At 39.4% G+C, this 18736-nt stretch overlaps 1 protein-coding gene and 1 pseudogene across 1 annotated transcript in view; both read left to right on the top strand.

Annotated features, from left to right (window-relative positions):
- Positions 1-9394: 9394 nt before the first annotated feature.
- LOC122084166 lies at positions 9395-10753 on the top strand (annotated as a pseudogene).
- Positions 10754-16221: 5468 nt separating this feature from the next.
- LOC122084165 overlaps positions 16222-18736 on the top strand; it is a 16043-nt gene continuing 13528 nt past the window's right edge. The window contains exons 1-2 of the mRNA XM_042652249.1: positions 16222-16271; positions 16417-16549. Of these exons, the coding sequence (XP_042508183.1) occupies positions 16222-16271; positions 16417-16549 (183 nt within the window). The remainder of the gene's footprint in view (positions 16272-16416; positions 16550-18736) is intronic.

Raw genomic sequence — 18736 nt, 5'->3', positions numbered from 1 at the left:
ATATGTATTTATCCAAGTCAACAAAAGGTAGTTTCAAGGTATTAAAAATTGGGGGAGGGTCCCTCCACCGCTCATTGCAATTGTAGGCCCTTGAGGGGTATTATAGGGAAACAATGAAATAAGGGGATGTATAAAATATTTTATAATGGATTGCTTCAGTAATTTGAGACGTTAGAGGGATGTTGATTTGTATGCAGTTTCAATTTTAATTGGTAATCTGTAAATCTTTTACCTTCAAAAATTTCATATAAGGGAAATTTTATGCTCAAGTTGGCCTTGAAATTTTCCAAATGAAAATTTAGAAAAATGTGGTCTCCCCACCCCTTCCCACTAAATAGGATTTTGGTATATGAGTATATGAGCCATGGATCATAACACTAAGCCTGTGTTTGTTAGTCGTCTGGAAAAATGTTTTCGGCATTTTTTGTATTTTACAGAAACAAGAAAACAGAATGTTCCACTTGGTGTCCACGGTTCAATTTTTCGTTTTTAGAAAAAACTGGGTAAAAAGAAAAATACCCTAAATGAGAAATGTTGGAATATGGTTATCATTTTCAAACATTGGAAATTCGTTTCAAAATGAAATTTTGACACATAAACGAAAAATTCTGATTTTGACACAAAACATTGTTTCTAAAACAGAATAATTACCAAATGCACCCTAACATTACATTTATATAGAACTTCTACCCAAGCACATCTAATGGAACCATTGAAAGTCAAGTGAAATCCAGTACACGAAAGAAAGTTTAGAGTAAGAAATAGAGGGGAAAAGATCTACAGAGAAGGTGGGAAGAGAAAGAGAGAGAGAGAGAGAGAGAGAGAGAGATTGGAAGGGAGGCAAATATATGGATGGTTATGGCAACCTCTCGTCATGCTGGACTCCTGCGTCCTCCTCTCTGAAGTTTTTGCTGGTTGTTGAAACTTTGACGCTAGTGTCTGTGTACGTTCTAATATGACTATCAATTAAGGGGCCGCTTGATTTTGTTTCCAGAAATGGTTTTTCTGTTTTTCTGTGCTCAGAAATAGAAAAACACCCTAAAAACTGTTTGATTTTTCTATTTCATTTCACTTGTTTTTTGAAACAAAAATAGAAATTTATGCCTATTTTTGTGTCTGGAAACAGGAATGGAGAAACAAGTGAGACTTGTTTTTCTATTTATTGAAACAATTGGGAGAGAAAAATTGTCAAAAACCGATGCTTCATTCGACTACCCAACCCATTGAAACTTCTTGTTAAAAAATTGGGCTCTTCCCTGTTACCCAGAAGCGGCTGCTCTCAACACAAATCAGACATGGCATCTGAGAAACTACCGACATCTTCCGCCCCATGTGTCAAACGCCGTATAGCATGACCAAGAGTGGCATCGCCTGTGCAAGACGCATTCACGGTATGTTGGTTTCGAAGATTTTGCCCTTGGTGTGCGTTGCGCCTGCCACGGCGTGCTGCTTTGCCGTCGTGGGTGCCTAATATATACCGCTATGTCGCGACAGCTGTTGCCTCCTGCGGTTGTAGCTGCAACGAAAGACAATGAAGAGGCGGCGACATTAGGGGACGTTGTACGGTGGAGGAGGTGGCACTGGTTGTACCGGAAATGGACGATCCTTCACTTCCGGTGATGACGTTCAAAGCTTGGTTTCTGGGTGTTACTTCCTGTGTTATGATTATGATCCTTCGCCAGCATCAACAGATCGGTTGTAGCCCTTGATTCATCGCGCATATTTTTTAATAAAAAAAAAAAAGAAAAACCCCCTTAAAACTTGTAGAAATCGGTGGCCGTGTTAGGTGTTTTCAGTCGCCGGTTTTGGCCATTGATAGTAGCCATATGACCAGTAAAATCTATTCGTCCTTCGCTGGCATCAACAGATCGGCTGTAGTCCCTGATTCATCTCGCATATGGTTTAATCTAAGAAAAAAAATCCTTAAAACTTGCAGAAATCAGTGCCGGTGTTAGGTGTTTTCAGTCGCCGGTTTTGGCCATCAATAATAGCCATATGATTGGCAAAATCTGTTTGTCCTTTGCTGGGATTCAGACACATCGGCAGAAGCATTACTGACCGCAGCCAAGGGTGGCTCTGGTCCTTCAAATCGATGCGCTTTCATAGGTTTCAGCTATATGTTTTGGGGTCGGAATTTTGACCTTCTGATCTATTGAAGGGGTGCCGATAAAATCCTAGCATAGCAGACCCAACAAAGAATTTCAGCTTTTAGGGAGAAGCTTCAGCTTGAATCCAGGACCCTTCACTATGAAGGAGCTTGTGATCATTACTATTTTTGCAAACTGCGGGGTGGCTTATGGAGGTGGAGATGCCCACTCTATCGGTGCCATTACGGTTATGAAGGCTTACTACAAACAGAGCTTGAGTTTCGTTCGTCTCTTTTCCTTGTATTGGTTTGGACTTTGGATTGAAGGGTTGGACCGTTGGATAATGAGATTTGAAATTGTATAGGTAAATTGTATCTTTTTACTCTCTCTTCTTAATTAATCTTTGCGGAAATCGTTTCCGGAAACAGATTTATCAAACACTTTTTGCAACTCCAAAGACCGATTCTTAGAACAGAAACGAAGAAATTTGTTTCTGCAGTTTCTAGACACAAAAACAGCAGAAACAAAATCAAACATGCCCTAAGTTTATGCCGTCATTAGAGGAGGAACGTACGTAAAGGAATAACGATCTTTCTTCCTTTTATAAATTAAGGTAGAAATTCATTTGTTTTACCTTAAGATATGGTTTTTTATTACTTTAATCATTGAATTAATTGTGCTGTTAGTCTCTGTATTTACTCCAAAATCCATCTACATATTTATGTGCTATTATTGCTGCCCTACCGTAGAGGGTCTATCGCTGCCCTGCCTTAAGAGTGTGGGGAATCATTTTATGATGAATAATTGTACGTCAATTTCTGACATCAATTAAACATTATCTTCAATTCCCTTCCTTATGGCCTTCCATATGGCAAATACTCAAGTATTCAGTCAGTGTGGTCCATGGCAACGATGCATAGGAGAAGAGAAGTGGGAAATGACATGGTCATGGTCTGCATCTAGACTTATCCCATCATTCAATTGAAGGAAAACTTTGTCTATACTAAATTGTTGAAAAATCAAAACCAGGAAGCTAACAGTCTCGCCACCGACATCGCACTTGCGTTGACGTGAATTATGTTGTGGCTCAGATGAAAGTCTTGAAGGGACAGAAGATCTAAGGACTCCTAGGTCCTAAGTAAGGAGCGAAGAGAAAATTAATATTGGGCAATCTTCTTAGAAACTTTGGTTATCTTTCGTAGAAGAAGAAAGAAAATTTTCCAATCAAATTAAGAAACTACAGTTAAACTTATCCCTTAGGATTTTTTTGCTTATAAATCTTAACTATTCTCATTATCAATCACAATTAAAGGAGCGAAACACACTATTGTGGCAGATCTCACACCCAACCAACGACTCCCTTTCTTCCAATTCTCATGGCTGCCGCTGCTACCTTTGGGTTTCAACTACTCCTCTCTACACTTTACACTTCTGCAGTAATAGCAGCTCAACAAATTAGATCATCCAACATTAGCTTGTAGAAACGCAACCCTAAAACGATGCAGAAGATAATGAAAAAATAAAACAAACAATGCACACGGATTTTACGAGGTTTGGCAAGGTTACCTACGTCCCGGTGAGATGAGATCCTGCTTCACTATCAATGGAGAATAGGGTTACAGCGTTCGTCCTCACACCTCTCAGTATTGCTTGCATTACAGAGAAAGAAACCCTCACTACAAATATATAGCGAAAAAACCCTAATCTGAAAAGTACACAATTGCCCTCAAATAAAAAATTCGAGCGGGGGGCTGCACCCCCCTACACCCCCTGCTATGCAGGGGGGCCTCCTGCCCCCTTGCAACCCCCACGGCCCTCTAACCGGCTAGCGGGATCGTCGTCCTGCCTGTCTAGGTGCTGCACCAGTACTCCCTAGATTAAACTACGATGGAATACAAGAGATCATACACCAACAATCTCCACCTTTGCTTGAATTTTGTCGAGCCTCCTGTAAAGATAACTTGTAGACGTCTTCATCATTGTACCTCATTAGAGGTACAAACCCGCACATGTTTGGTGCGTCCCTCATCTTCAACAATGAGTAATATTAATCAAGTCCAAACAGGACTCGAACTTCTCTGTAGTAACTGGCTTTGTAAACATATCTGCAGGATTGAGATCTGTATGAATTTTTTTCAAGTGGATACTGCCATCTAACACAAGCTCCCTGATCTTGTGAAATATCACATCAATATGCTTTGTCCTTGCATGAAACACCTGATTCTTTACAAGATGTATGGCACTCTGATTGTCACAATGTAACACTGTACCTCCTTGCTCCAACCCCAACTCACGAACCAGTCTAGCCAACCAGACTCCTTCCTTGGCAGCCTCAACTGCTGCCATGTACTCTGCCTTTGTAGTGGACAATGCAATTGTAGACTGAAGCATCGCCCTCCATGATATAGGTCCACTAGCCAATGTAAACACATACCCTGTAGTAGACCTCCTCTTGTCTAAATCACCAGCATAGTCAGAATCAACATAACTTACCAATTCTGTAGAACTTCCCTTGCCACTGAACATAACACCTATATCTTTAGTCTTGCTCAAATATCTGAAGATCCACTTAATTGCATTCCAATGCTCCTTCCCTGGATTATTCATGTATCTGCTAACAACACTGACTGCATGAGACAGATTCGGCTTGCTACAAACCATAGCATATATGAGACTCCCAACTGCGCTAGCATAAGGGACTTGAGACATCTGCTCCACCTCCGCATGTGTTGTAGGACATTCCCTTTCAGATAACTTGAAGTGGCCAGCTAATGGAGTGCTAACCGGCTTAGCCATTTCCATATTGAAATGCTCTAGCACCTTTTCAATATACCTCTTCTGAGTTACCCAAAGTTTACCTGCATTTCTATCTCTAAGGATTTCCATGCCAAGGATCTTCTTAGTGGCACCAAGATCCTTCATCTCAAATTTAGCACTCAACAAAGACTTCAAAGAGACTATATCGTGTTTGTTCTTTGCAGCAATGAGCATGTCATCAACATAAAGCATCAAAAAAATAATGGAATTATCACTTGACACTTTATAATAAACACAACTATCATACTCACTTCTTGTGTAGCCAATCTTCATCACGTGGGAATCAAAGTGCTTGTACCACTGCCTAGGAGATTGCTTAAGGCAATAAAGCGACCTCTTAAGTAGACAAACATGGTCTTCCTTTCCCTGCACCTTGACACTTTATAATAAACACAACCATCATACTCACTTCTTGTGTAGCCAATCTTCATCATGTGGGAATCAAAGCGCTTGTACCACTGCCTAGGAGATTTCTTAAGGCAATAAAGCGACCTCTTAAGCAAACAAACATGGTCTTCCTTTCCCTGCACCTTGAAACCTTCAGGCTACTCCATGTCAATCTGTTCCTCCAAGTCACCATGAAGAAATGTAGTTTTCACATCAAGTTGTTCAAGCTCTAAATCATACATGGCCACCAAAGCAAGTAGTACTCTAATCGAAGTGTGTTTCACCACTGGAGATAATATTTCATTGTAGTATATCCCCTCCTTCTGTGCATAGCCCTTGGCTACAAGTCTAGCCTTATACCTTTCACGCTCCTTCTCAGATGTTGCCTCTTTCTTACGAAATATTCATTTACACCCAATGATTTTTCTTCCCTTAGGTTTTTTCACAATCTCCCAATTCTTGTTCTTCTGTAGAGATTCCATTTCCTCCATCATAGTTGTCATCCATTTATCATGCTGTGCATCACTCAAAGCATCATGGTAGGAAGATGGATCACCTGTACCTACAGTGAGTGCATAGGCAACCATGTCCTCAAAACCATATCTCATAGGTGCTTTGTGAGTACGCTTCCCTTTACCCTTTGCCACAATATAGGGAACTTCTACTGCTTCTTGTTGTCCTGATAAGTCACTTGATGACTCATTCTCTCTTGTTGTTTCTAACTCACCTAACTCCACCTGCACAATAGAACCTTCATTATTTTCATCAACTGCTTGTGAATTGTAATTTGACTTCACTATATGAGACTCATTAAACACAACGTTTCTGTTAACCATAACTTTCTGTGAACTTGGATCCCACAACTTGAATCCCTTTACACCTTTCTTAAAACCAAGAAAGATACATTGCTTAGACTTTGAGTCTAACTTGGAACGCTGCTCACTCTCAACATGCGCATAGGTTGGACAACCAAATGTTTTTAGAATAGAATAATCTACTGGTTTTCCTGTCCATACCTCTTCAGAAATTTTACAATCAATCGCCTTTGATGGAGACCTATTGATGAGGAAACTTGTCATGTTCACTGCTTCTGCCCAAAATCTCTTGCTCAACCCTGCATTCAGCCTCATAATCCGAGCTCTTTCTAGAAGTGTTCTGTTCATCCTTTCAGCTACACCATTTTACTATAGTGTCTTTAGAACCGTGAAGTGACGTGTAATCCCTTCAGCTTTGCACAATTCTAGAAACGGCTTGTAGGTGTACTCTCCTCCATTATCTGTTCTCAAGTATTTAATTTTCTTTCCTATCTTCCTTTCTGCCTTAGCCTTCCATTCCTTAAATTTAGTAAATACCTCACTTTTATGCTTCATGAAGTAGATCCAGACTTTCCTTGAGTAATCATCAACAAAGGTCACGAAGTATTCTGCCCCACCTTTAGATTTTGTTGTTGAAGGACCCCATATATCGCTATGTACATAATCAAGCACCCCTTTACTCTTATGTTTTGCAGTTTTGAAACTAACCTTGCACTGTTTTCTGAACACACAATACTTGCAGAAGTTCAGTTTACAAGTTTTTACTCCCTTCAACATTTTCCTTTTATGAAGCTCCATCAATCCTCTTTCTCCCATATGTCCTAACCGCATATTCCGTAGATAGGTATCATCTGTATCAAATACTGCATCTGTAGTCACAGATGCTCCACCTATAATTGTGCGCCCTATGAGTCTGTATAGATTTCCTGTTAGCTGTCCCTTCATGACAACTATTACACCCTTAATAACTTTGAGAACTCAATCTTCTGCTATGTACTTGCAGCCATTTGAGTCAAGTGCCCCTAAAGATATTAAGTTTTTCCTTAATTCTGGTACATGTCTCACATCTGCTAAGGTTCTTACTATCCCATCAAACATCTTGATTTTGATAGTGCCTATCCCAATGGTCTTGCATACGGCATCATTCCCCATTAGGACAAACCCACCATTATATGGTTGATATGTATCAAACCAATCCTTATGTGGACACATGTGATATGAACATCCAGAATCTAAAATCTAAGAATTAGAAGGTTGATTCTTACCTGATGATATAGAGAGTACATCTCCATCATCTCCATCTGAACTATCAGCCACGCTAGCATCCTCAGATGCCTTATCTACACCTTTCTTTTTTAAGTCTGCCTTCCTCTTCAAGCACTCTCTCTAAAATGACCTTCCTTCTTACAATAGTAACAAGAGACCTTTGTCTTTGCCCCTTTTGATTTCGACCGACTCTTCGCAGATCCCTTCTGATTTGATCTCCCTCTTTCTTGGTCCTTGTCACTTCCGAAAAAAACCTTCTCCTTGAGATTTCGTACTACTGGCTTTCTTCCTTGTATCATTGGACATGAGGGCAGCTGCGACTTCATCCATCTCACGGGTCTTCTTCCTGTACAAGAGAGTCATTACTAGGTGATCATATGATTCTGGGAGCGACGATAGCAATAGTAACGCCTTGTCTTCATCCTCGATCTTAACCTCCAGTTTTGTAAGTTTACTTACGATCTGATTGAACATGTTAAGATGCTCTAATAGATCCGTACCTTCCTCCATCTGTAGAGAATACAATTGCTTATTCACGAATAACTTGTTCGTTAAGGACTTCATCATGTAGATGCTTTCAAGTTTCGCCCATAACTGTGGTGCAAATTCGATACCCACAACATATTGTAGGGCATCAACAGAAAGATTTAATCGAATAGCACTTACCACCTTTTCCTCCATCTCTTCCCAATCTTCGTCAGTAATTTTCACAGGTTTCTTTGACTTCCCCAACAACGATTTTGCCAAACCCTATTGTATCAGAAGATCCTTCATCCTTTGACGCCAGAGGGTGAAATTTTTTTTCCCATTAAACCTCTCGATATCATACTTGACATTCGATCCCTTCCCTGCCATCGTGATAGTAAACCCTAGAAAACGGAAACCTAGAGCTCTGATACCAATATGTAGAAACGCAACCCTAAAACGATGCAGAAGATAATGGAAAAACAAAGCAAACAATGCATATGGATTTTACGAGGTTTGGCAAGGTTGCCTACGTCCCCGGTGAGATGAGATCCTGCTTCACTATCAATGGAGAATAGGGTTACAGCGCTCGTCCTCACACCTCTCAGTATTGCTTGCATTACCGAGAAAGAAACCCTCGCTACAAATATATTGCAAAAAAACCCTAATCCGAAAAGTACACAATTGCCCTCAAATAAAAAATTCGAGTGGGGGCTGTGCCCCCTACATCCCCTGCTATGCAGGGGGGCCTCCTGCCCCCCTTGCAACCCCCACGGCCCACTAACCGGCTAGCAGTACCGTCATCCTGCCTATCTAGGTGCTGCATCAGTACTCCCTGGATTAAACTACGACGGAATACAAGACATCATACACCAACATGGCTTAGGTTCCTCTCTTTCTCCTTCTTCCACCAATTCTTCATGGCTTTCTCCCTCTGGTCAATTTGCTTTTGGATTCTATCCAAAAGGAAATGGGTTTGCCATTGAAATTTGGTTTGCCCAAATACCTCAACATACTGTGGTTTGGACATAAAAAAGAGACGATCCACCTTTGTCTAGCAACGTTACTTTGAACCTTACTAGTGATGGTAGCTTGGTGTTGCAAGTCACACAACAAGACCAACCAAAATCTATTGCAGACGATTCGAAGTCAGCTTCTTGGGCTTCCATGCTTGACACCGGCAATTTCGTTCTATATAATTCAACTAGAATGATCTTGTGGAAAAGTTTTGATCAGGTCCCAATCGACACCATTCTTCCAGGTTAACAACTACACGCAGGGCAGGAGTTGATCTCTGGTTTATCAGAAACTAACCACTCCACTGGAAATTTTCAGCTCAAGATGCAGTATGATGGCAACCTTGTTCAATATCCCATTAACACTCAAGATGCACCCTAAAATGCTTATTGGGGATCAAGTACCAATGTAAAAGACAACCATACATTAAATCTTGATGCTGATGGAGGATACTTGTATTTGCTCACTAGCAATGGTTCCACTCGATGGAATGAATCTTCCGGAGGAAATACTCCCATCAACAAAAATGGTTTTTACCGCATGACGATCGATATTGATGGGATCTTTAGAGTCTATTCTCTTAATGTGGATCAGAGGAAGAGTAGTTGGTCCATCAACTGGGAATCATTGAAAGATAAGTGCAAACCCAAGGGCATTTGCGGCGTGAACTCGTTTTGTACTATCAGGGATCAGGGGACTACATCCAACTGTATTCCTAGTTTCAACTTCATTGATGAGAGTTGCCAAAGTTTGGGTTGCCAGGAAAAGTTAGAAGTTGATCAAGGTTGCGGAAATGAAACACAGAACAACAACTCTATGTATACGTTGGAGAACGCTTCTTGGGAAGATGGTCAATATTTAGTTTTATCATCTCTAATTGAAGAAGAATGCAAAAATGCTTGCTTGGCTGACACTAACTGTGAAGCTGCAACGTTTAAAGGCCAGGACTGCATTAAACAGAAGTTCCCATTGAGATACGGAAGAAGAATAATGGATGAATCTACCACCACCATCTTAACTTTTGTTAAAGTTAGGACTCATATGAGTTGTAGCCCCACCCCTCCAAGTGATCATGGGGCGGTAACAAAAGAAAGCAAGGGAGGAGCAAATGAAGGTATCTTAATTACCAGTCTTTCATTTAATGCTTGTGCGTTTATGGTATTTTTTGGTTTTCTTGTTCATCGGTATCATGTTAGGGCATATACAAAGATCCCAAAACATCCAAACATAGGATTAGTTGAGGAGATCGGACTTCGATCATTTACATTTGATGAGCTTGAGAAAGTTACAAAAGGTTTCAAAGAAGTGGTGAGTAAAGGAGCTTTCAGCACAGTTTTTAAAGGAACCTTGCCAAATGATGAGAGGATCGTAACTGTAAAGAGACTAGATAAATTGTTTGAAGAAAGTGAGAGAGAATTTTAGACTGAGATAAGAGTAATTGCAAAAACCCATCACAGAAACCTAGTAAAATTGATTGGTTATTGTTGTGATGGTCCAAATAGGCTTCTGGTGTATGAGTATATGAGCAATGGAACACTTGCAGACTTCCTCTTCAATTCCAAAAGAACACTATGTTGGCATGAAAGGGTGAATATTGCTCTCAACATAGCAAGAGGAATCCTTTACCTACATGAAGAGTGTGACAACCAGATCTTCCACTGTGACATAAAGCCTCAAAACATCCTCATGGATGAATACGGATGTCCAAAGATTGCTGATTTTGGATTGTCAAAGCTGTTAAAGATAGACCAAACTAAGACTCAGACTGGGATCAGAGGGACAAGAGGGTACGTTGCACCTGAGTGGTGGCACTGGAACTTGCGGGTAACAGTGAAAGCATATGTTTACAGTTATGGGATCGTGTTCTTGGAGATAATATGCTGTAAGATCAAACACTAAGAAACACGAATAATAAAGTGACAATAGATTCGTACGATACAGAGATTTAACGAGGTTCACACACCAGAGTGGTGTGCTACGTCCTCGGGCGAAGAAGAAGATGATTCACTATGCAGAAGAGAAATTACACCCTAGCAGCGGCGAGGAAAAACTCGCCCTGAAACCCTAGCTGCGTGAAAACCCTGGAATACAATAACTTTCTCAACAAGCAACAGTACATTATATATACTCCAAAATCCGGTCGATCATTTGCTGTACCTATATGCTATTGTTTTGAGATGGTCTGTATGATATTGCTAAATTTTCAAGTTACTTAAGAAGATTATCTATTGGTAACCAAGTTAAAGTTGAGTAGAGTTTTATTTTTGTTAAATTTATATGTTTGGTGTTCGATAACATTATATTAATCCTAGGTCTACATTTGGAACTTACCGATTCATTAGGCCATCGACTTGTTGCCACGTTTGATTTCTAAATAGTTTTTCCCCAACTCCTCCATGTTAAAGGTGGGAAGTGATCAAAGACTTGGTGAACCACCACTCTAGGCCATGGATCAAACTAGCATGTTCACATAACATCTTTCATCTGTTTAAATCAGCATCTTTAACACCATAAACATAGGTGTAGCATGTCTTTTCATGAACTCTGTCTCTAGGTGTTTCGTGCTGGCTCTCTTCCAACATTTTGCCCTTGCGCCCTTGCATCAAGTCATTGCCTCTTCCTCACATACAGGTAGGATTTATAAGAAAAGGAAGTGTTGAAATGGTGATCAAAAAGTGCTATTATTATTATACTAAAGAGTGATAGTATATGTGGTCACAAAAGTTCTAAACTTTGCATATTGGTTCATTTTTTGGTAGTCAAAATTGGGTCTTCATTTCTTCATACCTTCAAAATTGGGTCGCTTTGTTTATGATGCCAGTACTTAATATGAGACGGGTTTTGAGGAATTGGAATTGAATAAACAGTTTCTGATCAAATTGATTGAACTGATTTGTGGTTAAATATTTAGGGTTTAGGTTGATACAGGCTGATTTCTGGCCGATGTTGTCAGAATTGGAATCGTGTTACCAAAACAGGGCCTGGCTGATTCCATTTCCACCTGCTTATTAAATCAAGGCGAAAATTAAATTAAAGTATATATGAATCTTTTCTATGTATACGATGAATCACATAATAAAATAATAACAAATGAATTAAAAGCATAACAGTTGTCGAACGGTAATGTAAGTCAACTATGAACTTAGGACCCGTTTGATCTTTTTTCTCTTGTTTCTGTGTCTAGAAAGAGCAGAAAGAGAAAAAGTGCTAAGAAAAAAAATTTTAAACGATAAACATCACTCCCCTCCCCCTAAACTAAGGCGAAATATCAACTTGACCCACCACCTTTCCGAAAATATCACTCTCCTCCCCTACAAAACAAGATGCTATCTAACAGCTTCAACCGTTAGATTTGGCTGTTAAGTCAAGTTAAATTCTTTTATAATCCCGAAATAACCCTCCTAATTGTGAAATGCCCAAGATTCCCCTGATATTCAGCCCTTTTCCTCTTCCTCTTTCTCTGTCGCTGAAAGATGAACAGTTCGAATAGATCTGAGAAGGGATGAATGTAGCAGTTGGGGAGTGATGTTTACCCTTTTTAAATTATAAAAAAGTGTTTGATTTTTCTAGTTCTCAAAATGTTTTCAACAATGTGGTCGAGTTCAAGACATGAGTGAAGCTACGACGTTGTAAGAATGCAACTCATGAGTGAAGGAATGACGTTGGAATTGTAGGTAAATGGGTCTCACTAAATAAGATTGATCCCAGGCCATGATTAAGAGTAGGAGCTGGTACGGATGTTGATCAAGAAGCATTATAACTGAAATCTGATGCATAAAAGCTTTTGTGGCAGTAAAGTTCACTTTTTTTGTTGGTTAATTAATTAAGTAGCAATTGGAAGGAAATAGGGAGAAATACCAGTGGATATAGACACATTGAGCAACCAGAACCCCAAAACTAAATGAAATTTTCAGTTCCAAATGCAATCACTTCACCACTAACACAAATCAACAGAGCAACAACAGAGCAACAACAGAGCAACCAAAAAAAGAAAGAGCAATCAGGCGTGAGATTAGAAAGGTTTTTTTTGTTAATATTTCCCACAAAAATCAACAAGAGAAAACCCCAAACCCCCACCATTATCAAAGAAGAAATTAGGGCCAAGGCAGGAACTTTGGAATGGGTTGAATGATGACCGTGGAGTTGTAGGTAGAGATACTACTGATAAATCTAACTGATCGATGCAAGACGACGAACCTTGAGCTTCAGGAACTATAGGGATGAGAGAGTTCCTTAGCACTGGGTTACAGGAACTATAGGGAACCTAGAGCTTCAAGAACCTTGAGCTTCAGGAGCTTGGAGATGGAGCTGCCGCTTCGAAAGTTTGGACAAAGATGAGTGTAGAAGGAGAGTTGCAGGTTCACCTTCAGGTTTTTCCTTTGGAGAGAGTTGTAGCGAGACATGGAGAGCAATGCCTTCTATCGGGATTTTGTGAGAAGGGCTTGGGTTGATCGCCGAATCTATCAGAATTTTTGTGAATTTTTCCCCCTCTTTTTGTTTCAAAGAACAGGAAAATAGGTTGGACTAGTTTGTATATTCTTGTTTCCAGACACAAAAATAGGCATAAAATTCTATTTCTGTTTCTAAAAACAAGTGCAACGAAACAAAAAAAAAAATCAAATGGTTTTGGGGTGTTTTTTTTGTTTCTGAGCACAAAAAAATGGAAAAATCATTTCTAATAACAAAATCAATCGGGCCCTTAGTGTTGAAGGGTAAGTCACTTTTACACAGTTAGAATGCTAATGATATTAAATGTTATGTTGTGAACCCTTCAATCTGCTAACTTCTGAAGCACTGAGTACCCAAGCGTGGAGTGGAATTGGAGGGAGGTGATGGTGAGGAAGGTGTAAGTGCTGATGTGTGTGTGTAAGAGTGTCAATTCAGAATTGAAATTGAAAATTGAAATCGAAATTGATCGTTTAAAAACAAATTGAGTAGAAAAAAAGTTAATTGGTTAGGTTTGGATTTAAAAAATTAGAACTTTTTTTTGTTTGACTTGGTTTTGATTTCTTGATTTAAATCGATCTGAATTTCTAAGTTTTGAATTAAATAATAAAATGGATAAAATTATATCCTTTTTATATTATTTTAATCAATGTGGATGATATGTTGTATTCATTTTTAATGTTTGAAATTTTTTTGGGTAGATTATGGCCCTAACAAATAAGGGGTTTTTTTTTTTTTTTTTGGTCGATAAAGATGTACAAAGTTGTCAATGAATATGTTCAAAGTCTACTCAAACACTTAAAATTAGACTTAAACTTAATTTGAAACCGAATTAAAATCAAATAAGAAAAAGTATACAAAACTTAACCAAATTAAGTCAGTTCAGTCTTGGTTTCTAAAGTGTTCTGTTCTTGGTTCAATTTGATTTTGATTTATGCATTTTAGACCTTGAAGCTAACTGAAATCAAACCAATTGACACCCTTAATATGTGGTGATGAAGAAGGTGGTGTCGCCCACCAATCTCAGCTTGCTAAAAGGGGAGATGGTGTGAGAAGGCGCCGGCCAGTGTGAGAGGGCTACTCAATTTTCCGGTGCATCTAGACTTGCTTGGGCTAGGGATGGGGTTGGGGGTTGGAGGTTGGGGGTTGGGGGTAGTTCTTAGGTAAGGAGTGGTAAGGGCCTAAGGGGTGAAACTTTAGTAGTTGTGGTAGGGGTACTACTGGAATGAGTGGGTGTTAAGTTGTGGTTGTGGCTGGGTTGACAAGTTGGCATGGCGTCCTCCCCTTTCCAGGCATTTGCCTCTGCAACCTGCTTAGGAGAAAGGCTCTTCTTAGAGTTTGGGAGGCAATGAGAGCTCGGGGAGTAGTAGGAGGGTCCCACTAGGATTCAGAATCCCAAACGCACTCGAACTATGTTGTCCACTCAAATTGAGCACTCACTTTAAATAAGAGAAGGCCGGGAAGAGACCAACCCATGGTTTTACAGTGTTGAAGAATTTATATATGGGGAAAATCTTGCGATAATAAAGGTTGGTTATAATAAGATTGTAATTTTTTTTTTTTTTCGTATGATAGATTATTATTATTATTATTATTTTCCATTGAGGATAAATTTGTTATTATACATAAAAATTGCATTAAATCACTCAGCTTTTTTGAAATAAAAATCCTTTTTACTTTCCTATCAGATATATTTTGGAAATTAAACAAGTGACGATTAAAAGAAGTTTACAACTTGTAATTAGTACGAGTAAGTCATTTCACATTTATATTATTGTCCCTTGAAAACAGCTCCTTATGCAATTATTTTGGAAATTTAGATTTTAAAATCCAAAGGGCACAATTGCCCCTATATACTGCAACAATCCTATTATAAAACTTGGAGCATTATAATTTAGGAAATGGATTTGTAACATAGCAGGTGACATTTAAACATACCCTTTAAGATCGAAATGATATTTCAATTCAATACCATTATCATTGAATTTGTGAAGTCAAACGTCATTTTTTTTGCTAAATGGTCATTTATATTAAAAAGGAACGAAAAGAAACAAAAAAATAAACTACACAGGAAATATGAAAAAAAAAAAAAAAATCTCCCTAGAAGAAAAAGCACCACTAAAATAGCAAGCCTAAACCCCCACCTTCGGCATTGCCATTAATAGGGGAGAAGGAAGCTCATAAAATGAAGAAAACAGGAACCATCTACGTGCCTATGTGTTATTGCTGCCATGTTGTGGAGGACTGGGATTCACTTTGAATGTGCATTCCTATTGTCCATCATGCATATGTAGTGAAAACACTTCACCAGTATAGTGGGTGTTTAAAAACCAAGTTTTCCTTCAGAGGCGGTGTCACCAAAGGTGTGACTGTGTGAGAGGCATTGTGACTTCATATTATAGTGGGTCAGACAATTATCATGGTGGGGTGACACCCTTCACATTCATGGTATGGTGAAGAAAAACTTCCTACAAAATAAAATGTTGAAATAATCAAAACCAGGAGGCTTGAAGTCTTGCAATGACCTACATGGCATAGTGTGTGTGGTTCAGACAAAAGTTTGAATAGACAACTGCCCGGACTAGAGACGTAGAAGAACAATCTTAGACATGAAACTGATTGAAATTCTGAACAGGACTGAGGAGCGATGAGAAAATATTGGACTACCATCTTCTTGGAAACTTCTAATTTACTTCGGGAAGTTAAAACATCTCCATCTTATGGTCCATTGGCTTGAAGTGCACGGTGGTGCTTTTACAATTCAATTCTGTAATCATCTTGGTTTTTGAAACAAGTTCAGGAAATATTAGATTTCAAAACTGGTTCTGACCAAAAAAAAAAGATATCAAAACTGGTTAATTTGGTAATAGCCTTATAAGCTGCAGAGTACTTCCACTGACATAAAGCCTCAGAACATACTCATGGACGAGTATCGATGTCCAAAGATTGCTGACTTTGGTTTGTCAAAGCTGTTAAAGGCAGACCAAACTAGGACTAACTAGGATCAGAGGGACAAGAGGGTATGTTGCACCCGAGTGGCACAGGAACTTGCCTATAACAGTAAAGGCAGATATTTACAGTTTTGGGGTCCTATTTTTGGAGTTAATATGTTGCAGAAGGGGCATTGATATGAATGTTTCAGAAGAAGAAATCTTCGTCACAGATTGGGTCTACGACTGTTTTGATGCTGGTGCACTCGGTAAGCTAGTTGGTGATGAAGAGGTGGACAAAAGAAAACTGGACAGGATGGTTAGTGTCGCAATTTGGTGTATCCAAGACGAGCCCTCACTTCGTCCCTCCATAAAGAAGGTGGTCTTAATGTTAGAAGGGACAATAGAGGTGCCAATTCCTCCAAGTCCCACTTCTTTTCTTAGTGGCATGTAATCAAGTCAATGTTGCATAATCTGAAGCCTTTTTGATCATTTTCTGTACCTATATGCTATTGTTCTGAGATGGTCTATATGATATTGCTAAATTTTCTAGTTACTTAAGAAGATTATCTATTCGTAACCAAGTCAAAGTTGAGTAATTTGGTGTATTCTATAGAGTTTTGTTTCTTTCACCCAAATATAAACAGATGAAAGATGTATCCGAACATGCTAGTATGATCCATGGCCTAGAGTGGTAGTTCACCAGGTCTTGAATCACTTCCCACCTTCAACATGGAGGAGTTGGGGAAAAACTATTAAAAAACCAAACATGGCAATAAGTCGATGAGCTAACGTAGACCTATGATTAATATAATAAAATCAAACACCTGACATATAAATTTAACAAAAACAAAACTTGTTAAGTTTTCCTTGAATTCTTGAGCCATTTTGAAGATTGACCCGATCGACATATTTTGGTGGCGACCCAAATGGGAAGTGTTCTGAGATATGTGATAGAAATAGAGGGGTTCGACTGGATCGATTGCGACCCAATGGGATGACCCGCAACTTGGAGTATATAATGTAATGTTGCCTTATTGAGAAAAGTCATTGTATTTTGTGGTTTTTCAAGCTAGGGTTTCAGGGCGAGTTTTCTCGCCGCTACTTGGGGAGTAATCTCTTTTCTGCATAGTGAAACATCTTCTTCATTGCCAGAGAACGTAGCACACTACTGATACAGGAAACCACAATGCCCGGGACTAATGATAATGTGCATATCAAAATCTTAAACACCATGAATGTAGGTGTAGCATCGTCTTTTCATGAACTCTGTCTCTAGGTGTTTCCTGCTGGCTCTCTTCCATAATTTTGCCCTTGCGCCCTTGCATCAAGTCATGAACTCTGTCTCTAGGTCTCGCACTGCTTTCGTGAAGCCAATGGTGTAGCTGATTATCTGGCAAAGCAAGCATCTAAATTTGGCATCACAAAATTCTCGGTGGTGTTCCCGAACCATGGTGATACTGAGTTAGTCTCTAATGCACTAGACAGGCACTGCTTTCGATTCTGCGAAGACTTTCGCTTGCTCTCTCTGCTGAATTTTTTTTAAATTAATCATATCTTCCTATATTGTTCGTTCTCGGTAGAAATTTGGATTTTTTTTTTTCTGTGGTTGCTTCAATGCTGGGTGAAAGAAAGCAGGGTCATTGGCTGATTTATTCCAATGGTGGAAAAGAAAGCACAAGACTGTGTGTTGCAAAGAGGCGTGGGATCTAGGTATGGTTACAGTGGCGGACCATATTTGGCGTGAAAGAAATAGCAGAAGGTATGATGGAAAAACGAGGCCAATTCGATTTGTGCAGGAAATGATTTTAGAGGATATTAGAGCCTCAAATCCCAGTACCAAAGGGGAAGTGAAGACTGTTGCCAATGTTGTTTGTTGTAGGAAGCTAGGATTAACGATCCAAAATGCCCCTATTCATAATATTTTAGAGGTTTTTCGGTGTAGACCTCAGATAAATTCGGTGAAGATGAATATTGACGGTAGCTCATTGGGCAATCCAGGGCGTGCAGGGGTGGGCGGAATCTTTTGAGACCATAGGGGAAGAATTTTGGAATCCTACAAAATTTTCATGGGAGTGACAGGTGCATTCCAGGCTAAGGTGGAAGACTTATGACTGGTCTGTTGCACGCTAGGGAATTGGGAAGAAACTTCCTATGGGTGGAGATAGACGCTAGTGCGGTCGTGATATCCTTTCAACAAAAGAGGATCCCCTGGTTTGCGCTTCCGAGATGGATTTTCCTTCAACCTTACTTGGAGGCGATTTCATGGAAGATTTCACATAACTTTAGAGAGGCAAATTCGGTTGCTGACTTTCTTGCTCATGATGCAGCAAAAACTGGGATTTCTTGTTATAATATTACTTTTCCTAATCATGTATTGGAGCTGATTAGGAGGGATGCTGAAGGAAGACCAAACTATAGATTTTTACTAGTGCTACTCCCCTACTAATGGCAATGCCGAAGGTGGGGGTTAGAGTAGTGGTTTCTTTGGTAGTTTTTTTTTTTT

The sequence above is a fragment of the Macadamia integrifolia genome, chromosome 7 (assembly GCF_013358625.1).
Source record: "Macadamia integrifolia cultivar HAES 741 chromosome 7, SCU_Mint_v3, whole genome shotgun sequence".
Taxonomy (NCBI): Eukaryota; Viridiplantae; Streptophyta; class Magnoliopsida; order Proteales; family Proteaceae; genus Macadamia; species Macadamia integrifolia.
The sequence above is the reverse complement of the archived record's forward strand: the minus strand, read 5'-3'. Positions and strand labels throughout refer to the sequence as shown.